Here is a 20,008-nt window from a genome sequence, read left to right as displayed (position 1 = left end):
TCCCGGAGACGAAAGAATTCATATTTGAAAATCTAACCGTCATAAACAAAGCAAATCTAAGGACATCCCTAATAAAATTGCTCAAATTATTTTGTACCTATACAAAAGATTTCAACGAAATAGATGAACATGAATTCGAAAAACAGATACCTACCTAACACCTCACAGTGCGCGTGGACGCACAGGGTGACACACAAACCAATCACAGACCTCTATTCAACGCTGTGCGTTCGATTTGCTGCTTCACTTAAGCAAGCATCGTTTTTGAACACGGGCGTTTTAATCTCAGAGTAACTAATATGTCAACCTTAGTCTTATTTATCTACCTAGAAGTACTAATTGTATTCATTACTTTCGCTTCTGACGATAGAATAAGAAAGTTGGTCACTAGCCAACCTTCTAAGTTACTTTCTGGTGTTGATTTTGGATGGCTTCTCAGCCTGACTAGTCGACCTCTTTTTCATTCTGTTTAGAGCGTAAAAGAACATTGCAGAATTTAACCTTCTAGAACTATTAATATTTGTAGCCCTATAGTCCTAATTTCTTACTTGCATGAGATGATTATCCTCCTCTAGCTCGCTTCACCAATACTTCTCAATATCTATCTAAATAACTCATACCTATTCTCCAAAAGTACGGTCGACGGCAAACCCGAACATTGCAAACTACTTATTATGGTTATGATGCCGCCTGAAGAAGTCGCTGTGTTTAGCTATTTTGTGCCGTCTATATGTATACTCTCGCCACTCGTCGCCAATAGAAAGGTACGTTCCCGGGTACCGTGGTTGATGACGAACTACTGACCCCTACCGCCGCACAGGTCAGATCGCGATGATGGTCTGCAGCGTCCTCTTGGCCTCTTGTAAGCCACGCGCAGGCGGTCCTCCACCGGGTCCCGTGTTGCGCGACGGCGGTGGCGCGTCCACGCTGCCAGGGTTTGCAGAAGCTGACAGGGATTGCAGAAAGAGATCCTGCGCCCCCATGACTGCCTTCCCTCTTTTCAGGAGGGGTTTACAGTTAGTTACTCCTGTGGTGGCTAATGTCACAGCCGGCCTCGGTACAGATGGCACAGTGCGCCTGACCTTCGCAATCCACAGCCTTATTCCGGATTGCTGCACCGGAAACATAGGCCGCTTTGGTCAGCTGGAGAGGGGCACAGCTGCCCACCACCACCCATGGCCATACCAACCTTACGGTTATTCTGGCTGAATCGCGGGAGGTGTGCATAGAATAGCGGCTGCCTGAGGCAGGTTGCGCTACAACTGGGCAGTTGATCGTGACTGATCACTCGCCACGGGTGCTGCGCCGGATCTCCCCCACTCTCACTGCTTCCGGAGAGCACTTACTTACTTGATTAGGCGAGCTCCAGTTGCCAAGTCAGTGACCTTATTAATGTTGGGGATTACCAGCTCGGCTAGGTCCACTGTAGCCTTGGCCTTGGTGAGCACCTTCTTGTACGATGGCTGCGCTGCGGGGAAGGGTCAACTTCACCTTCGGCTTAGGCTTGGGTGCCGGCAGAGCCTCCGTCTCGGAGTGAGCTGCTAGCTGGTCGAGGATGTCCGATAGGTTGTCCGCCGATCTGTTGAGGGCCCATTTCAGGGGACCCTGTAAACGTCCGGAGATCTGAGAGACGCGGGCAATTTCAGAGACAAACAGTCCCCCGCAAGCCCTCAGCTGTTCAAAGTTCAGTCTCTCATAGTCCACCTTGGACTTGGGATTCGGCGAGATTGAGCCCGCCCGGCTCTTTTCTCTGCGGATCAGACTGGCCTTGGCCCTCCTGTCAAGGTCGGCATTAATATCGAGCTCCTGCAGCTCCTCCACCCTCCTGTTATAACTCTTGGGCCCGCTGGCCACTGCCGGTCTTCTTTACCACGGCGGGCAGTGTTGAATTTGGGCGTTGGGCCCGCCTCCTCTTCCGAAAGGGAAGAATTTCCATCCACAGAGGCAGGCTCCTTCCGGCGAGCCTCCCATCCGGCAACGCAGAGGTTACGGAAGACTCCGACCCATGATCCGGAGTCCGTCCTGTTCGTCGTGCTGTGGTTGCTGGTTTCGGCGTATGCCTTCGGGGCATAGGCCTCCACCTCTTGGTTGTCGAGTTCCAAATCGTAAGGCGAGTTCATGTCCGTTGTGGGTTTGCGTTGGTCGCCAAATCACAGCTGAGGCCGCGAAACAGTGGTGGTCTCCCCGTATACACGAGACCGATCGCCTTTTGGGCGGCCACGGGATTCCCTAGCATGGCTCCCTCTAGTTTTTCATAGAGCCACATCCAAGTCCTTCACTTGCACTTTCGTCGTGAGTAAGTAGTAGAACTAGTACAAATGCTGCTGTGTTTCGCTTGTCGTGCCGTCTTTTACCTACTTTAGCCCTCCTTCCCTACCCCTCCATAGAGCCCCGTTTTAGTCCTTATTTGAACTTTTGTCGTTGTTACCTACAAATGCATAAGATACCGCTGTGTTAAGCTTGTTTTATCGCCGTCTGTAGGACCTACTTTTTAGCCCTTCTTAGTCCTCCACAGAGCCCCTTCTAAGTCCTCACTTGCATGCACTGCCATCGTGAACAGTACAACTACAAGTTGCCGTCTGTACTATCCCTCCCTAGTCCTCCATGCAGTACTATCTAAATCCTCACTTGCACTTTCGTTGTGAGCAGTACAAATACATAAAAACCCGCTGTGTTTAACTTGTGTCCCCGCCTGTACTCTAAGCCCAATAGCCCCTAGCACCATAGAGCCCATCTAAGCTCTCACTTGAGCTTTCGTCGTGAATAGGAAGTACAACTACAAGATATCGCTGGTTTAGCATGTGCCACCTTCTATTGTACCTACTTCAGCCCTCCCTAGTCCTCCATAGAGTTCCGTCTAAGCCCTCACTTGCACTTTTGTCGTGGGTACCGACAAATACATAAAATTCTGGTGCATTTTTTAGCTTGTTTTGCCGCCATCTGTACTCCTCGAGTTCCCTAGTCCTCCATAGAGCCCCGTCTAAGCCCTCACTTGCACTTTCGTCGTGAGTAAGACAGTTGGCCGTCGGCCAGCGGGCTCACCTGCGCCGTCCCACTTCGGCTTCCGTCCACGGCTTGCCCAGCCTATTTATAACAAGTGACGAACCAATTGATTAGTTGGATTCGGGGGAACACGTACAACTGTTGAACTGGTGAATTTTCTTTGCGGACGGGAGTTGATGCCCAGGAGTGTATGATCCATATACGCATTTAGATGGGGCCTGGCTTTTAGGTCTTGATCAAAATTGATAGCTTTATGTATTTGTAAGAACCCCCTGACTTATGGAAGAACTACATAACAACAACTATGTACCTACTACAAGGGTATGTAAACGTAAAAATTTCGACATTCTAATTTATTTATTTATTATTGCAAAACACTTGTAAGCTTACAGAGCAGGTCCAAAGCGCTTACAAGCTTAAAAATAAAATAAACATATCATACACTTAGGTCACAAATAAAATACTAATAAATTTTATAAATTGGCTGAAACGAATATAATATGTAGGTACCTAGACTTACCTACTTTAAAACGAAAGATCACTCGTTTACAATGTAGCAAAGCACGTATTGCAGAATCGGGATGACCGTGCCGCAAACAAGTTAATATTATAAATATTTAAAATAAAAACGATGCTCTTTACTTTCTCCGAATTATCTACTTCCAAACTATTTCCACCCACATCCTTGACAGAGAGCATTATCCTGTGACGTATCACCGGCTAGACGCGTGGGCATATAAATTGGCAAGGACGCCGCATGTCTGTTGCGTACTTAAGCTTCCTGAACCGTATCTTGATGGCATGAAGGCCTATTTTTTACCACCATTAACAAACCACGTCACATCATTCATAGTTGCACCGTTGCTTGAAGAGATCTCAACACCTACTTACAGGAGATGAGGTCATTTGATTCGCAAATGCGAAGCTCCTCGCATTTATTATCACGCCAGATTCTTGGATTGGAATTTCAAGTGGTCTTTACGCAACACCTTTCTGTGAAGGCCTATGATGTAAGGCGGTGGGTAGCTTTTTCGTTTCAATAAACTTGAATTGAAGGTATGGTTAAAAAAATATATTTTCATCTTCAGGAAGAACTTCCGCACTATAATGTGAGATTGATAGGACAACGACACAGATGTTTGTCTGAACATTACGATCAACACGACCATCTCAATTTCGTCACAACTAGACTTCTGCGGTTACGAATAAAGAACTTCAAGTCTCTTTCTTTGATGGTTTTTATTCCCGTTGTCCTCACCTAGGCTTGTCCCCACACATTTATTTTATTAAGTTTTTTTTCATTCCCGCTGTCCCCACTCCTCCGGCCGGTAAGGCGGATTCAACGGGAATAAAAATACTAATACATTTTAATTATTTGATAAAATCAATAGGTGGGGACCTAGTGGGAACAACGGAAATAAAGATACCCTTAGTTCTAGAGGAATGCTTTTTCAATAATCTAATTACATCAGCCAGCATCGGTCTCCAATATTCACATTTCATATCTGGGCTTCGCTAACAAAAAATAAACACGCCCGTATTCACAAACGATGCTTACTTAAGTTAAAATATCGAACGCACAGCGTTGAATCGTGCTCTGTGATTAGTTCGTGTCACCTTGTGCGTCCACGCCCACTGTAAGACCTCACAGTAATGTTTGTGAATACGGGCGATAGAAACGATAGAAGACTGAAAATGATCAAAGCTGTTGAAAAATCTTCTCCTGCTCACAATGGAACTCAAATGGCTAATGTGCCTACTCACTCTAGTAATTACGATACGGCTCCTATTGACGGCAGTAACAATAGAGCAACTGTTTACGCAGCTGTCAATAAATCAACGTTGTCTAAAACGCACTCCCCAGATAATGGCGAATGGCAACCTAAACATCTATTTGCGGCCGATATCTTTATGAATGGGACCGTGGGTGGAACAAATACGGGCCTGAATGGATGACGTCAAGGCTTGGGGATGGACGCGAATGTCAGGGGTCAGTATCTGGGCCGGTGACGCAATGTCATATTTATAGGGAGATTTATGAGCACTCGTGGGTAGCACACGTAGCAAAGATTAGGGAAATTCATGACAAGCAGATAGATTTTAAATTCTTTCTATCACTGTCACGGTAGGTAACATGCAGCAGTCTCTGAGACACGTTAAAAGAACGCTCCAATGAACCTAAGTAGGTACCAACAAGAAAAGTGGAAAATGTCTTCCTAATTTATAAGGGTATAACATCGGGAAGAGTTAATATTTTCAGCTTTCATTTGCGTCCGTCTGAAACCTAATATTTGTAAAAAGATTTGGAATCCCAAGTAAAGTACATAAGTCTAGTCCCGTTGGTATACAATATAGTGTTGTCACACAGACCGATCTTTTCAATTTAAAAAATACAAATACAACATTTGTTTTCACGAAAATTCGTGGCGCAATTTCTTGAAAATCCCGCCCAATCTATTACAAACAAGCATTAAGCTGACACGCTCTAAAGATATAGTAAATGATTTACAACTAGCTCGGAGTTTTTCACTCCCTGAAATGCGGCCAATTTTTTTGTCCTATGGATGTCCAAACGAGTGGCTCCCGTTTAGATAACACAGGTTATTTCTGGTCTTACAAATGTTACTCGTCAGACGAAATAATAAGGCCATTGGCCTAATGACAGGGACGTTATTTTTAGTGAGGGACTTTTGAAGACGACTCATTTTTGTGTTTGAGGTGAATTCGGAGCGAGAACCGTTCATGCATTTCCAGTGGCCAACAAGCGCGTAAAATATAGAAAATACTGCGATGCAGATAAAAAAGACACCCGAAAAGTTCAATAAGGTGTGCGACATAAGATAGTGATAAGGATTTTTGAATGGAAATAATTTTAAAAAGATCTAAATTCCTTTCATTCACATAATCCATTGAAAAAAATTGATTTAACTATGAACAAAAGCAACAAACAATTCTGCACTCTATCATTTTCTTAGCACTTTGATGAGCAACCTTCCAAGGTTCCCTAACTATTATTCCGAGACTATGTACCCTACTCCAGTACACTCCACATAACTTTAAGCTAATAACGACACAAGATACAAACCGTACATAAGTCTTTTTTTTATGTGATAGGAGGCTTTTAGTCTGAGGACGGCATAGAAGCTGAAACTAGACTACGATTCAACTTTACGAGACTGCTAAAGCCCTAACTTCTGCCATCTCTTGCTTATCCACGCTATCAAGGCTCTTCATTGCCACCGGACATCATAAAGGTAGCAGGAAGGCCCTGGACGCAGGCCGATACCAACCGGGCAACACGGAAAGCCTATGTTCAGCAGTGGACGTCCTATGGCCGAGATGATGATGATGATGAGATACTGAGCGCCATTTTTAGTAGAATCCTATCAACCACATTAACCACCACCTCTCCTCCCCAGGCAGTCCAGCGCGAGTGAGCGAGATGACGTCAGTACGGACGACGCGAGGCGCGCGCGTGCGCCTTGAGTGCAAGGCGAGCGCGCGGCCGCCCCCGCGCATTGCGTGGTATAAGGACGGGAAGCCCGTCGCAGAGATTGCGTTGAGGCGATTCCGGGTGCAGAAATTCAGGTAAATTTAGCAATAGGTACTATGAGTATGCTTGGTCCATACACAATAATCGGCCTGGTTTCCACGCAGAGAAGAAATGTGTTTGGAAATCAAATTAATTTGTTCAAACACTTCTCGTCTCCTCTACTCTGGTGGAAACCTTTATTTTTATTATATTAAGTATAGGAGTAAAATAGTTTACAGCCGAAAGTGAAGAATTTGACTGAAAAAACTTTAGACAACAGACAGAGCAGACTCCAAACCAGAGTAAATCGTAGTCATACGTAACACGTAGGTAGTATGCATTCTCTATCAGTAGCAATCTGAATCGCTCGAGCTTTGATGTTAAGTTAGAAGAAACTAAGTATACCTAAGCAGAAAACTTCCATGGCATAGCAATAAATTTTCCATTTGTGTCAAATGGCACGTAAGAAGTCTTTTCGCATTCTGAAGAGGCGTGAGCTTGTACACTAAAAGGAATAAACCTTTCCTCGTAAATATAATATTACGATATAATGAGCGCAAGCTGATTAAGTGACACAATTTCTTTTTCCAGCTAAACGTTATGACCCACTTATGCTCGTAACTCGCAATCTTGATCTTGATCCAAAATTGTTTCTACAAACAACAGCGCGATGTAACCAAACAAATGGTGCTTGCATTCATATGGTGTTTGCATTAGCGTTCATTGCTCAGGCGCAGATTGAGCTAATCGCAACTGCAGTCGACTGTCATTGACCGGCTAAGGTATCAACAACTTAGCCCACCAGCCAATAGACAAAGGGCCTTATTACTCAGTGAAAAGGGTGCCAAATGATGCACTTAGCAGCAACTGTAACAGGCAATTATGACGAAGTGACGCGAGCAATTTCACGGGTCATTTGAGATTAATATCAGACATCACCGTTTGATGGTATTACAACTGAATAGGTAAATGCAATTTGTCTGTCTGCGATGAACTGAAACAAACACCGATTCATCAGTTCAATACTTGCTTTATTTCTTTAAAAGTGAGTCACCCTTTGTCTTTGGAATTCTATCGCAGTACTTGATGGTATTTTAGCGATCGATCTGGGCTTGCGAGATTGATGTATTGTTCGACATCAGTGACTAACTTTAGGTTCCACTCGGTAAACGATATCGGTTTATTCGATCCTATCTCTCTTAATCGTCCACTGTAGCTGGGATGAGTAAAAAAGACGGATAGAGTCGATATTTTGAAATCATTTTGTAGAGTTAAGACTCGATGACTTTGAGAATCAATAGGATCTTATAAAACCCGTCATCAGTGATCATAATGATGTCACGCAGGAGATTATGGCTAGTCTTTTGCATATTTCAAATGACGGTTACTTATTGCACATTATTAATGTTGGCTATTAAAAGTTCAATGTACCTGCAGTAGACCTTTAATAAGTGTTTTGTTTATTCAACATTTGCTGTCGATACTTGCAATGCAAAGAACTTTTGGTTTTCTCTTAGCTGCTGATGTTCTTGTTTTAAAAGAACTCTTAGAAGAACTTGAACATCTTTACCTATTGCAGCCATAAATTAGTTTATAGCGCATATTTCGAGGCGAGCGGAGCGGAATTTTTTTATTTACGTATCACTTGTATTGTGACCGGAAAACAAAATAATATCTTCAGAGTTTCCTCCCGCGCCCTAGGCAACCTGGCTGTGGCGGCTAATCCGGTCACTCTTGGCTGCCTAGTGCGCAGGCTCCCATCATAAGGTTCGATTAGCTGCTGCAGCCAGATCTTGTTTCTTTCTTGAACTAAATTCTGCCAACTGTCACTGTCCTATATTAACTTCTCAATCCAGCTTTTTGTTCATTCCAGGAGGCGCTCGGTGTTAGTAATAAGGCACGCGCGGTACGAAGACTCCGCGACGTACGAGTGTAGAGCGCAGGGAGCCGTCGGGCCTCCGGCCACGGCCTCTGCCAACGTCAGCGTAATGACGCCAAGCACGTCACCGCCTGACACATGTGAGTATCCTTCGAGAACATTCTAGAAGTTCAATCAATAATTCCCTATTGAATACCCTATTTTAGTTCCGTATTAAGTACGCTGCTAAATATTGAAGTCTTCTCCAATTTGCGCCACACGTTGTGGCTTCTCCCGCTCAGGTGAAGAGGTCACCAATTGGTTGCTGATTCTCAGCCAAAGCTTTACGCCCTTTTTCATCGCCATTCAAAAATCTTCAGGCTCCATCGCATCAAACTGTCATTGTGCTGTTCTGTTACTCAGGGCCTCTCCCTAAGTCACTGTTCTGGATTCACCCCTATTCACCCAAATGAATCCCCCACTCCCCAGCGATAAGCCTGCCTAAATTGTGCCATTTCTATTTTTTATTTCTTTTTTGTGGTTCATTCATAGTCCTCGTGGAGTAGCTACCATGTACCACATTATCCTACATATTTGTTATCACGTCACTTCAGTTTTATGAATATCCCCTAGGTCCAGAATTTGTAATGTTTCTTTTCTGATTTCAGCGTCGGTGGGTGCGCCCTGTCCGATGCCGGACCCCTCTTCGTACTGCCTCAACGGAGGCACGTGTTTATATTTTGAACCAGTACGGGAGCAGGCTTGCAAGTAAGTAATGTATTTAGTACCTATATTTTGTTCTTGTATGGGCTGGAGTACCATTTCAAGATTTATCGAAGTTTAGGCAAAACGTTTACGTGACGATAAACACTTACTTATTGCCAAAAAGTTGCCAAAGCATTCTCATACATTGCAAGTTACTCGTAACTACCATGTCCTTTTTGAACCCATTAGGCCCAGAACAGACGGTGAAACGCAACTGCAACTGCTAGTTACTTTTGAGTTGCATCTAAGTTTCTGCCATAGCGTCCGTTGAGAGACCACACATGACGCGACCAGTTTGAAACTTTCAGTTTCAGTTTCATTCATAAGAATCATCAGAAAGTTGCAGTTTCGTTACAGTTGCGTTTCACCGTCTGTTCTGGGCCTTATCTAGTGGTTTAACTGTTTATTAATTTCTTCTGATTACATAACGTTTAAAACCCTAGTTTTCCAAAATAAACAATGGCCTAGACATTTTAAATCTAAATTACTAATGTAAAAAATACATTTTCCAGGTGTCCAGAAGGCTTCAACGGACAAAGATGCGAGAACAAGGACGTATCAAATAGAAGCAGTATGTATCACCACCCCTATACATGCAAATTGGGCTTATCGACGTCCTTCTACTGTTAGCCGGCGGTTGCGCCGGCGCAGAACCCACCTTGTTCCAATTTTGAATTTAAATTTTAGCTCGCGCGTTCCGTTGTACTACACCCTTCGTAAAAACAAATGAAAAATATGGAGTTCCTATTTTGAATTAAGAAAACGGTTTTTATGCATACAGCAATGTCTATTATTCTAAAAGCTGGAAGTATTTTACGTTAGTTCTGGACGTATGCAAAAAGACAGATCATAGCAATCAACCAACATTACACTGACACGAGTGTTATTTTATAAGCTAATAAAAGTAGATTAAATTACTGTAACCAATAACATTTTTATGGGTTAATTCCATCGGTTATTATTACGTTATTCCAGCGTAGTTTAATAGAGATTGGTGTATCATCTAGGGTTGTAGTCCGGAACGCGCAGTCGCTACAAGAATGGACTGTAATCCAGTTGGTTTTTGTGTCGATGTAGCTAGACATGCCTATTTTTGTTTGTAGTTAAGGGTCAGCTGTTTAATGGCTATTGTAAATACACTTTTTTCCGAATCTCAGTCTCATCTACGTTTGGATGAGGATTTGTGAAGATTCCATTTTTTATTAGTTGCATTAGTTGTAGTCTTGCCGTTTAGCTAAGTCAGTTTCTGAGATTTTCCTCGACTCTACCATAGAAATTGAGTATTGCTCAAGGCAGTTTTGAAGGAGGAAGGTGGAAATACCTTGCAATAGATATCGAAAACGACTTTTTAGCAGTTTAAGAATGAAAAGCTTTTCAAACAACAAAAGAATACTACCAAGTAGACTCTATACGAATCTAACGCAAGCAATAATAGTAAACCTAAGTAATCTTAATGGTCAAAACCAAGTCAAAATTGAGACGAGTCGAACAAAGACATAATAAAAAATTAAATATGGAGTTACAAAGTATAAGAGTGTATAAAATAGTTTAACCGTCAGAATTCTAATTCTAATTTGCACAAACACCCACGTAGACGAACTTCTACACGATTTGTAGGTGGTATACCTAGGTAAAAGGGCGTGGCCAATTGTACCACCTCTTCAAATCCCTCCCAGTAGGTATATAGTAAATTCATAGTCATAAGTCACTTACTAAAGTTACTAAGTATTTAAACTGAAAATTTATGAAACTGCACTTAGCTAAACGGCAAGAAGAGCTATAGTAGATATAGCTTCAACTTCCAGTTATAGGTAAATGGCTGGCCCAGTGAGATTATAACTTTTAAGCATTTTATTTTCTAATTTATGTTCCGACATTTATTAATATTTAATAAAAGAACTGAACGTCATTCGAGTTTAGATTAACGAGTTTCCGAAATAATAGTAGGCTAATGTAGTTATGAATGCTTTGAGATGCAACCGAAAATTTTTTTAATTTGCTTTTCGTTTAAACTTTAAACAAATCTGAACCCCTCATAGTAAAAGCTTTTAATTTTCCTTCTATTGAAGTTGTAAATATTTTACACATATTTGTATTATTACGATTTATTTCATTGTTATTATTAATTTATGTTAAGGTTTGGTAACTCGTAGCTGTAACGTCCTGAAATGAGACTAGCAAGTTATGTACATATCTATTAGTTTAAGGCAGTTTTTATAAAACAAATTATACATCATAGTAAAAATTATATTACGTTCTGCTCGCTGTACTTATTTGGTTGTTCTCTTATTTTTTATTTATCAATGCATTAGACAGATTTATTATATTTTTATTCACTTAGGTATCTTTTTAGTTTTTATTTTATCTTCAGTAGAGCGAGTAAGACAACTACATCACAAATCAATTCTGAATGGTGAAATATTTCATTCATTTCGTTAGATACCTAGTCAGAGATCAGTTTTAATACTATAGCTAGGTTAGCCTAGATTGAATTTTATGTATAATTTTTGAGTGTCAATTGGAAGTATGGTTGGGGATGTAGTGAAATATTTTTTTTTAGTATATTTCTTGATTTTTTCAAACATATTACGATTTTAAATCCGTTTTTGGGACCGAATACTCACTCAGTAGGCAGTTTAAATCTTAATTTTAAAGTTTTCATTTTGTATAAAGTTTTCTATTAATTTTTAAGTTCACTATTTATATGTAATTAAATCAGAAGGGAATTATTTATTTTTAATACATATCGATGGTTACATGCTTGAGGCTAGTGGCATCATTGAAATATTACAATAAAAAAGAGATTATAATAAAATAATTTTGAAAAAGATTAATACAAGCTAATAATTATTAAAAGTAATCAATAACATTTTCAATGACGTCATCGCGCCCATTTTCTCACAACAAATATTAAGGCGATTGTGTTTAGTCATTGTAAAGATACTATACCAAAATCACAATAAATGAATGAGTGTTGGAATTAACAGAATGGCGACAATTTGTTTTCTTTTATCTTAATTTACCTAAATCCTCAAAATGGCGAAAGTTGGAAGCCAACATGAAAAATGGTATGTATTATTCGAAATTTTATTTATGTCGTGCACTGAATTAACACTCAGCACTCATTTTACGAAATGGAAAAAATACTTTGCATTTTTTACATATTTTTTTTATTATGTATTGTGACAAGGTTTTTTTTTTCATTTCCCATTTTGTATTTAGTGACTAATGCTTAGTAAATATTGTAACAAATAACAACATAGATGCATGGTCTATAAATAGGTACATTTTATTTAAAAAACTTAATTATTTGTTGTGAGATAAATAAACGCGGTAACACTGCATGCAACACACCAAAAAATGAAAAAATAGCAAAATATTTGTTGTTTACTTTTTTTTTCTGTTACAGGTAAAGGAGAACCATTATGGTAGGATTCAACTTGGAAACGAATTTGAAGTTTGGAGAGAAATCATTCCTGAGGTCTGCACAAAATTATACATTGACTAGTTACAATTCGGCTTTAGTCATCTCTCTCACTCTCATTAAGAATGCTAGGCTGAGTGAAAGAGAAAAAGATGTTAAAGTTGGAATCAATTTGCAAAATAGACCTTCTGTTGGCAAATTATAAAAAAGAAATGTAAAGTTACATATTTTTCTTTAAATGTAAAATTACATATTTTTAAGCAAAATAATCTTTGAATGCCTTGGCCATTGGTTTCCGTTTAAATAGCAGATTGCTGACGCATTTCGGTGTAATTAAACTTTACTGTGGGTCAATAGGATAAGCTTTTGTATTATAATTTCGATTAGTTTTAAGTTAATTTATAATAGTGGTGCTTACAATGCGACTTATTGTATACAATGTAAAGGGCGCTAATTCAATACGAGTAAATATTTACTCTTTCTTTAAATCTTAGTATGAACCTTGTTGAATTAATTAAAACATCTCTATCAACGCCAAAATTACACTATTTCATAAAACTTAATGCATTCGGTAGCCTAAACTATAGGCCCAGGAATTTCAGTGGTGGAAACGAGAGGTTGAATTAGTCTCAACTATCCTTCAAGAAAGAAATAAAAATCAATATTTGGTACCAAATAAATAAAACTTAATTCTACCTACAGCTTCAGAGGAGCGTAGGTGTACCGGGTTTGACGTAGACCGTCTCATTCATACGCATTTCGTCACGAATTCAAAAATAGGACCACCATTCACATTCGAATGTAAGTAGGACCATTTTTTAATTGTACCTACCTAACACATAAGCCGAAGGAGAAGCTACCAGACTAAAGAGTGACAAAACCTCAGATCATAGATGATGTGAGGACAATACATTAACATCATGTGCATGTGCATTATCATCGAGAAACCCTAAATACCTACTTTGAAAATCAAACTAAAATATGAAGGACTTAAAAGGCTACCTTGAATCCCAACTAATATTATAAATGCGAAAGTAACTCTGTCTGTCTGTCTGTCTGTCTGTCTGTCTGTCTGTCTGTTACGCTTTCCCGCTTAAACCTCGCAACCGATTTTGATGAAATTTGGCATAGAGATAGTTTGAGTCCCGGGAAAGAACATAGGATAGTTTTTATCCCGGTTTTTGAAACAGGGACGCGCGCGATAAAGTTTTTCTGTGACAGACAAAATTCCACGCGGGCGAAGCCGCGGGCGGAAAGCTAGTAAACAATAAAGGCGCGTTCACATCACGTGGTACACGCGAGAATTATACCGTTCGTTCGTACCATGTCATTCACGCCACAGTACATAGTGAAAAATACTTGTATGGATCCTTTTTGTGAGAAATAAAACAGCTTTTTAAATATATTGATGTGTCCTTACCTCGCATTTTCTGTAAGATCTCAAGTGCCCGGAATTATTGAAATGTTAAGTTGTATTAACAGATTGTACAGTATTATTTGCTGAATAGATGATATTTATTGTAGCTTGTAAACGCTATTTTAAGAGCTTTGTTATACATAATAAATTAATCAAAACTATATTCATTGTTTTATTACCTTTAGACCTAGGATATATGCGCGCCACGATAAATTTTTACTAAGTTACTATTCTATCGATTTGGCACGTTAAATCCATACATTTGTCGTCTAAAGGAGTCGTTAAGATTAAATCATGGCGCGCATCTTAGCCCGGCTAGTCTATTGCATGACTCGATTGGTTTAACACAGAAAAATACGCTACAAAATCCCTAATGTGTTGGTAACCATGTAAATGTTTAACGCCCCTATACACAAACATTACTATGAGGTGTCACAGTGCAGGTGACCTACGAGCCAATCACAGAGCTCTATTCAACGCTGTGCGTTCGATTTGCTGCTTCACTTAAGCAAGCATCGTCTGTGAATACGGGCGTATGTATCTGTCTACCATAAATAAAAGAAATAAGTAAGTTACAATCCTTTAATAAATTGATTGTTCCGAAAAATGCATCTAAAATTAAAATGTAAAAACCTTACACTACAACTTAGACTAGCTACCATAATATTTACACGAATACTGCGATACCCAGTCGATAATAACCGCAAGATTACTGCAACTAACTTGTTCAAAAAAAGTACTTTGGAATGTTATTTGTGTGAGTATTCCATAATGTGAAAAATAATTATCAACCATCAGTTGAAGTGATACTCAACCTTTTTATAGTGGTCAATCTCCATATCAGACATTTAGCCATATAAGAGTAAATACAAATGAGTAGGTCATCTTCATAGAAACGCCCGAGCGCGGTTTGTATGTGAGCGCGCCAATACGTATGCGGCGCGCACGCACACACTGACAAAATTTAGCGTGGAGTTGCCCCGAATTTTGTCAGCAACTTGTTTTCATGATTGGTTTCATTAGAAAATCCAATTTTATGTTGCAAAAAACTGCATTTAAATAGACAGGTACAAAGTGGAAACTTCATCTTTATGCAGTATAGCTTTTAGCAATGCTCAAAATAGGTACAAAAATTTGCTTCCTAAACTTAGGAACTTACAAAATTCGGTAAGTTCTTTTCAGTTTACAAGAGCAAATAAAAAACTTAATTATAATTATTGTTAGGAAACAATAAATATCTTAATCTGCTAACTTATAACTAACAACCGTTTCCATTTTATGTAAACTAGTTGTGAATGTTTTGAGCTGAACATTCTGCGCGTTGGCTATCGACACTGGTTCCGCTTCTGCCCATTTCTCCGGTACATCGCAGTCTGTTTTGGCATGAACTAGCACATCGAACGAACACCGACAGTCTAAGAACGGTAGGTACGATATCGTGGCTGCAACTTGTAACATCACATCCCTGATTTCCTGCTGTATTTTCTTCAAATCTTTACTGCCTACGGTCTCGTTTTTCTCCTTAGATAATGCTATGTCACCTTCTTCGTACTGAACGTTAAAATCCCAGCACTCCAAGACTTCTTTGTTTGCTACGTTTAATATAATCAAGGATAGCTTGCTTACTTTTTTGTTGATAATCCATTCTGGAATGTAATAAAGTCTAAGAATAATAAAAATTGAAATGATTGTTCAGTAAGTTTTATAATCTTCTATTAGCTCAATCAGTTTGTAATGGCATAATTCAAACTATAGTCCGATTTTTAATTCGACGGAATTCTGACAGCTGTCATTTTTTGCGAATTCAGATGTGATAAGCCTTTTTTGCTTTGAATTATTAATAAATAATATGAAATGAAATTTCATCAAGTACAACTTACAAGAATGAACTATTGTTTGTTTTGTCAATTCAATGTACACTAATGATTATGTACATTTTAGAGATTAAATAGAAAAAAACGAGTTTTAACACAGTAAAACGACATATTATCATAAACGAAAATATTTATTGATCATCAATAATCATCATCGTCGTCATAATCAACTTGGATTATAAAATTGGGATCTTGTTAAATTGGTTATTTTATGAAGATAAGATTTTATTAACAAAAAGATTTTCATAAAAAAGGTTTGTAACCCATGGATTATTGACCAGGGAGTCCAGTAATAGAAAATTAATTTCCCAACTTTTTTTGTAACTTCAAAAATATGATAATAAAAATTCAAATAACCATTTTGAAGTAATCAGTACATTTTTAAGCCTTAGTTTTTTAAGTGAAACCTTTAATTCAAGAAAGGATTATTTTTTAATTTGTGAAAATGCTCTCCATTCATAATGGGAATGTTTCAATGTTGACAACACTTCTGAAATGTCAAAATTCCGTCGAATTAAAAATCAGAGTTTAAACTGCAAATAATTGCAAAGGGTGATTTCTCAAATTGTTTTTCCAAATCACACCTTTCACCAAATCTATTGGTTAAAGTACTTTGAAATAGAAACATTCATGAATTAATTCCTTAAGAATGTTCAGAGGAATATTTTAGCAAGAACAAATTATTGGCCTGGCACTGGCCCATTTATTGTCCCGAAGCAGTGGTAGGGTTAATATCGGGATGTGTAAAAGTGGTTTTTATAAGCCTATTTGCAAAAATAAATGAGTTTTATGAGTTTTTATTACCTTCACTTTGCTTCAAAAGATTGGTCAGGAAGCTTTTAATTTGAGGATCCTCAGATATCAACAATGTAATCCCGTACTGCTGCTCAGCCTTGAACATCTCTGGTGGGTACAGACCTCGTTGGAAAAGGACTGAGTTGATTGCAAAGTCTAGAAGCAAGATATTAGGCTGATAAAGTATGTGTGCCATCACAGAAAATACATAATTATTTTATTATGATCTTCTACATTTGGGCGAAAATTATAATAACTAAGGACAAGGAGAGTAGTCTTATTAACTGGCAAATGCAAATACAATATCCAACTGCTACCCTATTATGTAGAGATTTAGGTAGATCTACATTTTGTACCTATATTTATTTAATGTTACGGGATATGAGTAAGAGACTACTTGTTGGACAAAGAAATATAACTTTTGTATGAGTATGTAGCTTGGGAGTAATGTAAATAAAATGAAGGATGACTTACTCAGATATTCGCAAATAATTTGAGCAGAACCACGAAGGGTAATGCAGTTTTTAGTTTGTTGCTGCGACATTTTGGTACTTTCTTTCGAAATAATAATAGCAGAACCTTAAAAACAATAACTTTAGTCCTGAAAGAAAGTAAGAAACACTGATTTTCGACAACACAACGGTCGATTTTTTGAACCGCGCAAACTGCTGGGGCCGGTGAAATCAGTGTTGCCAGTCGGGTCTAGTCAGAAATTACCAGAAATTGAAAAAAAAGTAACCTTTTTGAATAAAAAGTAACCTTCATACGCATGGATGGAAAATGAATACAATTGATCATCTAAATTCGAAAAGTGACCAGTCGTATAAAAACGTTTCATGGATTTGCGTTTTATTATCGAAAAACATTCGCTAAAACTCATTTTTTTTAACAAATAATAAATCAAATTCAAGTTTAAATGCACTTTATGACATAATTTTTAAATTGTCACTATTAATATTTTTTACTGAATAACCTTTAAAGTTAATTCTACAATTTCTGAAAAATCACCTAAAAGTAACCTTTTCATTAGTGTAACCTAAAAGTAACCACAGCAGTTCAAAAGTAACCTAAAAGGTTACAAAAGTAACCTTCTGGCAACACTGGGTGAAATGAATTAAATGTCAAATTTGACACCTGTTTGTCGTTCAGAAACACAAAATGTCATGTGTTTATTTGTTTTGTTTCAAATTATATTTTGGTACCAAATAAACGATTTTTCTTTCTTTATTTTCACTTTAATTATTTCGAACAACCTTAAAAAAATGATTGAATTCTCTAGCCAGCAAAAGTATATTCTTTTTTTGGTGTAAAAGTAAATACGCCCAAAAATTGTATGTGCTGTTGATGAACGAAAAGCGTTTGGTTGTTTCTATTTTAAAGCAGCAATGAGTTTGATTTAAATTTGTTCAGTGAGCTGCTATTTATTAAAATAATTAAATCAGAATAAAATAATCTAGTTATAATAATTAACGATATCAATAATTCCTAATAACTGTAATCTTTTCTTCTGTTGGAATTTTGGATCAACCATGTTGAATAATAAAACGTGTTAATTGACTGTCAAACATGATAAATGCCAAAATTTCCAAAACATCGTCGCACGCAAACTCGAAAATGTAACGTTACCAAAACAATATTCTCTGAAATCTTTATAAAATTCTATGAAACCTATTAAATAAATAGTTACAGTCACAGGACTTACTTTCATGTCCCCTAATAAGTGTGAAAAATACCGTGATGGGTCGAACACAGAGGAAAAGAAAACAAAACAAAGTGCGCAACTTTCGTACTTGTGACGATGAGAAAGATTTGATATTATTGAACACTTGGCTCTCTAAACAGAGTATAAGGCGAAACGAAAAGCTAGTTCTAGCTGTCTTCGAGGATACTGGCCGAGGAGTGCTTACAAAAAGGAAGATATTGGCGGGCGAAGAGCTGATCAATTTGCCTCTGAATTCGACTTTGAATGTGATCACAATACTGACAGATCAGGCTTTTTGTAGTATATTTTTAGAGAATAAATCTTCATGCTTACTAGATTACAAGCAGTCAGTCTCATTCCAGTCTCTTCTAGCTTTTTATTTGACCTATTTGAAAGTACAAGGTAGTGAGACAAAGTGGCACTTGTATTTGAATAGCCTACCCAGAGAATATACTGTGCCATATTTTTTACCCAGCAATATACAATGTGACATTCACTCCGATATACAGACAGTGATATCCAAGCAAACGGACATAATAAGGTCTTCTTATGATATTTTTTATACAATTTTACGATCAAGTGCAAGTAAGAATAACTTTGTGGCAAAATTTCAAAACAACTTTGATGTGTCTGTATATGAGTGGGCCTATTTTACAGTGAACACTAGATGTGTGTTTATGGACTTAACAAATGTGCTAAATCTTAAAAATGTCAGCGACTCCATACTTAACTTGATTAACGACAACACAAAAATATCACTATGCCCTTACTTGGACATGATAAATCACAGTCCAAATGCTAGAAATGAAACCAAATTGATGGTACGGAAGAGTATGGAGAATGTCAACATTGTGAATTTAGATCAAGATTTTTTTTCAGATGTGTGGTTTTCAATTTATACAAAAAACAATTTTGAACCCTTTACCCAAGTGTTCATTTGCTATGGTGATAGTCATAATTTAAAATTGATCACTGAATATGGATTTTTTCTGCCAGATAATGACTTGGACTATGTGTGTTTTCCATTTGAAGATATTGTAACATATTTAGGTACCAAATCTATCAAACTGTCTCAAGAACAATGTTCGTTTATAACTAGTCATGGTCTAAATAAAGACTTGTACATCGATTTTAGAGGCCTAAGTTTTAATTTGTATGGACTTTTAATGGTTGTAAAGTATTACTATGATCACAGTAAAGATGTAAGTCGGCTGCTTTATTCAGCAGCTGTATGTTCTAGCAATAAAGATTTAAATGATCTAATTACACCACTTGTTATGAACAAGGTGAAAAATATCAAAGAATCAATTAATAGATTAAGGAATAATGATAGTAGAAGTGTTATTTTAAGTAATTGTGTAGAGCTCATGTGTCAATATGTTAATATATTAGAGAAATTTATTAAATGTTAGATGTTGTAATAATAAATGTCTTTTTTTTTCAAAATTTCTTTACCTACATGCTTTATTACCTAGATCAAAGCAGTACAGTAGCTAAGGGCTACCCTGGCTACCCTTACTAGGGCTTACTTAGCTAAGTATAGCTACTCATAAATAAACAAGCATGTTACATTATCTACCTACCTATCTATGCTAGTTAACTACCCTATGGCATAGTGGTAGAGTGAACTGTCATGCA

The 20,008-nt window shown here is 38.0% G+C and overlaps 3 protein-coding genes across 4 annotated transcripts in view; 2 read left to right on the top strand and 1 right to left on the bottom strand.

The window, feature by feature from the left end:
- Window positions 1–13,591, top strand: part of vn (membrane-bound neuregulin protein vein) — a 78,383-nt gene extending 64,792 nt beyond the window's left edge. The window contains exons 2-6 of one of the 2 annotated variants that reach the window (XM_028308917.1): window positions 6,423–6,591; window positions 8,409–8,554; window positions 9,062–9,161; window positions 9,671–9,729; window positions 12,568–13,591. In XM_028308917.1, the coding sequence (XP_028164718.1) occupies window positions 6,423–6,591; window positions 8,409–8,554; window positions 9,062–9,161; window positions 9,671–9,729; window positions 12,568–12,590 (497 nt within the window). In that variant the 3' untranslated portion in view covers window positions 12,591–13,591. Of the gene's footprint in view, window positions 1–6,422; window positions 6,592–8,408; window positions 8,555–9,061; window positions 9,162–9,670; window positions 12,003–12,567 lie in introns of those variants that run through there. The other variant, XM_028308839.1, reaches the window with a different exon arrangement.
- Window positions 13,592–14,570: 979 nt separating this feature from the next.
- mad2 (mitotic arrest deficient 2) lies at window positions 14,571–17,348 on the bottom strand. Its single transcript, XM_028310045.1, has 3 exons — window positions 17,143–17,348; window positions 16,678–16,824; window positions 14,571–15,645 (listed from the first exon to the last, which is right to left on the bottom strand). The coding sequence occupies exons 1-3, from the start codon at window positions 17,210–17,212 to the stop codon at window positions 15,239–15,241; spliced, it is 624 nt and encodes a 207-aa protein (XP_028165846.1). The 5' UTR covers window positions 17,213–17,348; the 3' UTR covers window positions 14,571–15,238.
- Window positions 17,349–18,242: 894 nt separating this feature from the next.
- Window positions 18,243–19,782, top strand: LOC114356550 (SET domain-containing protein 4). The gene has a single exon (XM_028309794.1). It carries the CDS (start codon window positions 18,406–18,408, stop codon window positions 19,780–19,782), a length of 1,377 nt encoding a protein of 458 aa, XP_028165595.1. The 5' UTR covers window positions 18,243–18,405.
- Window positions 19,783–20,008: the final 226 nt, after the last annotated feature.

This window comes from Ostrinia furnacalis, unplaced genomic scaffold (genome assembly GCF_004193835.3).
Source record: "Ostrinia furnacalis isolate ACB-3 unplaced genomic scaffold, ASM419383v2 OfSCF0058, whole genome shotgun sequence".
Lineage (NCBI taxonomy): Eukaryota > Metazoa > Arthropoda > Insecta > Lepidoptera > Crambidae > Ostrinia > Ostrinia furnacalis.
Note: the sequence above shows the minus strand (reverse complement) of the source record. Positions and strands in the feature narration are given on the sequence as shown.

Bases quoted from the DNA above. Each gene is read 5' to 3' on its own strand.
- mad2 (XM_028310045.1), bottom strand. From the start codon at position 17,212: ATGTCGCAGCAACAAACTAAAAACTGCATTACCCTTCGTGGTTCTGCT. The intron at 16,825-17,142 runs GTAAGTCATCCT...TCTTGCTTCTAG, and splicing joins AATTATTTGCGAATATCTGA to ACTTTGCAATCAACTCAGTC. The intron at 15,646-16,677 runs GTAATAAAAACT...ATTACATTCCAG, and splicing joins TCTTTTGAAGCAAAGTGAAG to AATGGATTATCAACAAAAAA.
- LOC114356550 (XM_028309794.1), top strand. From the start codon at position 18,406: ATGGGTCGAACACAGAGGAAAAGAAAACAAAACAAAGTGCGCAACTTT.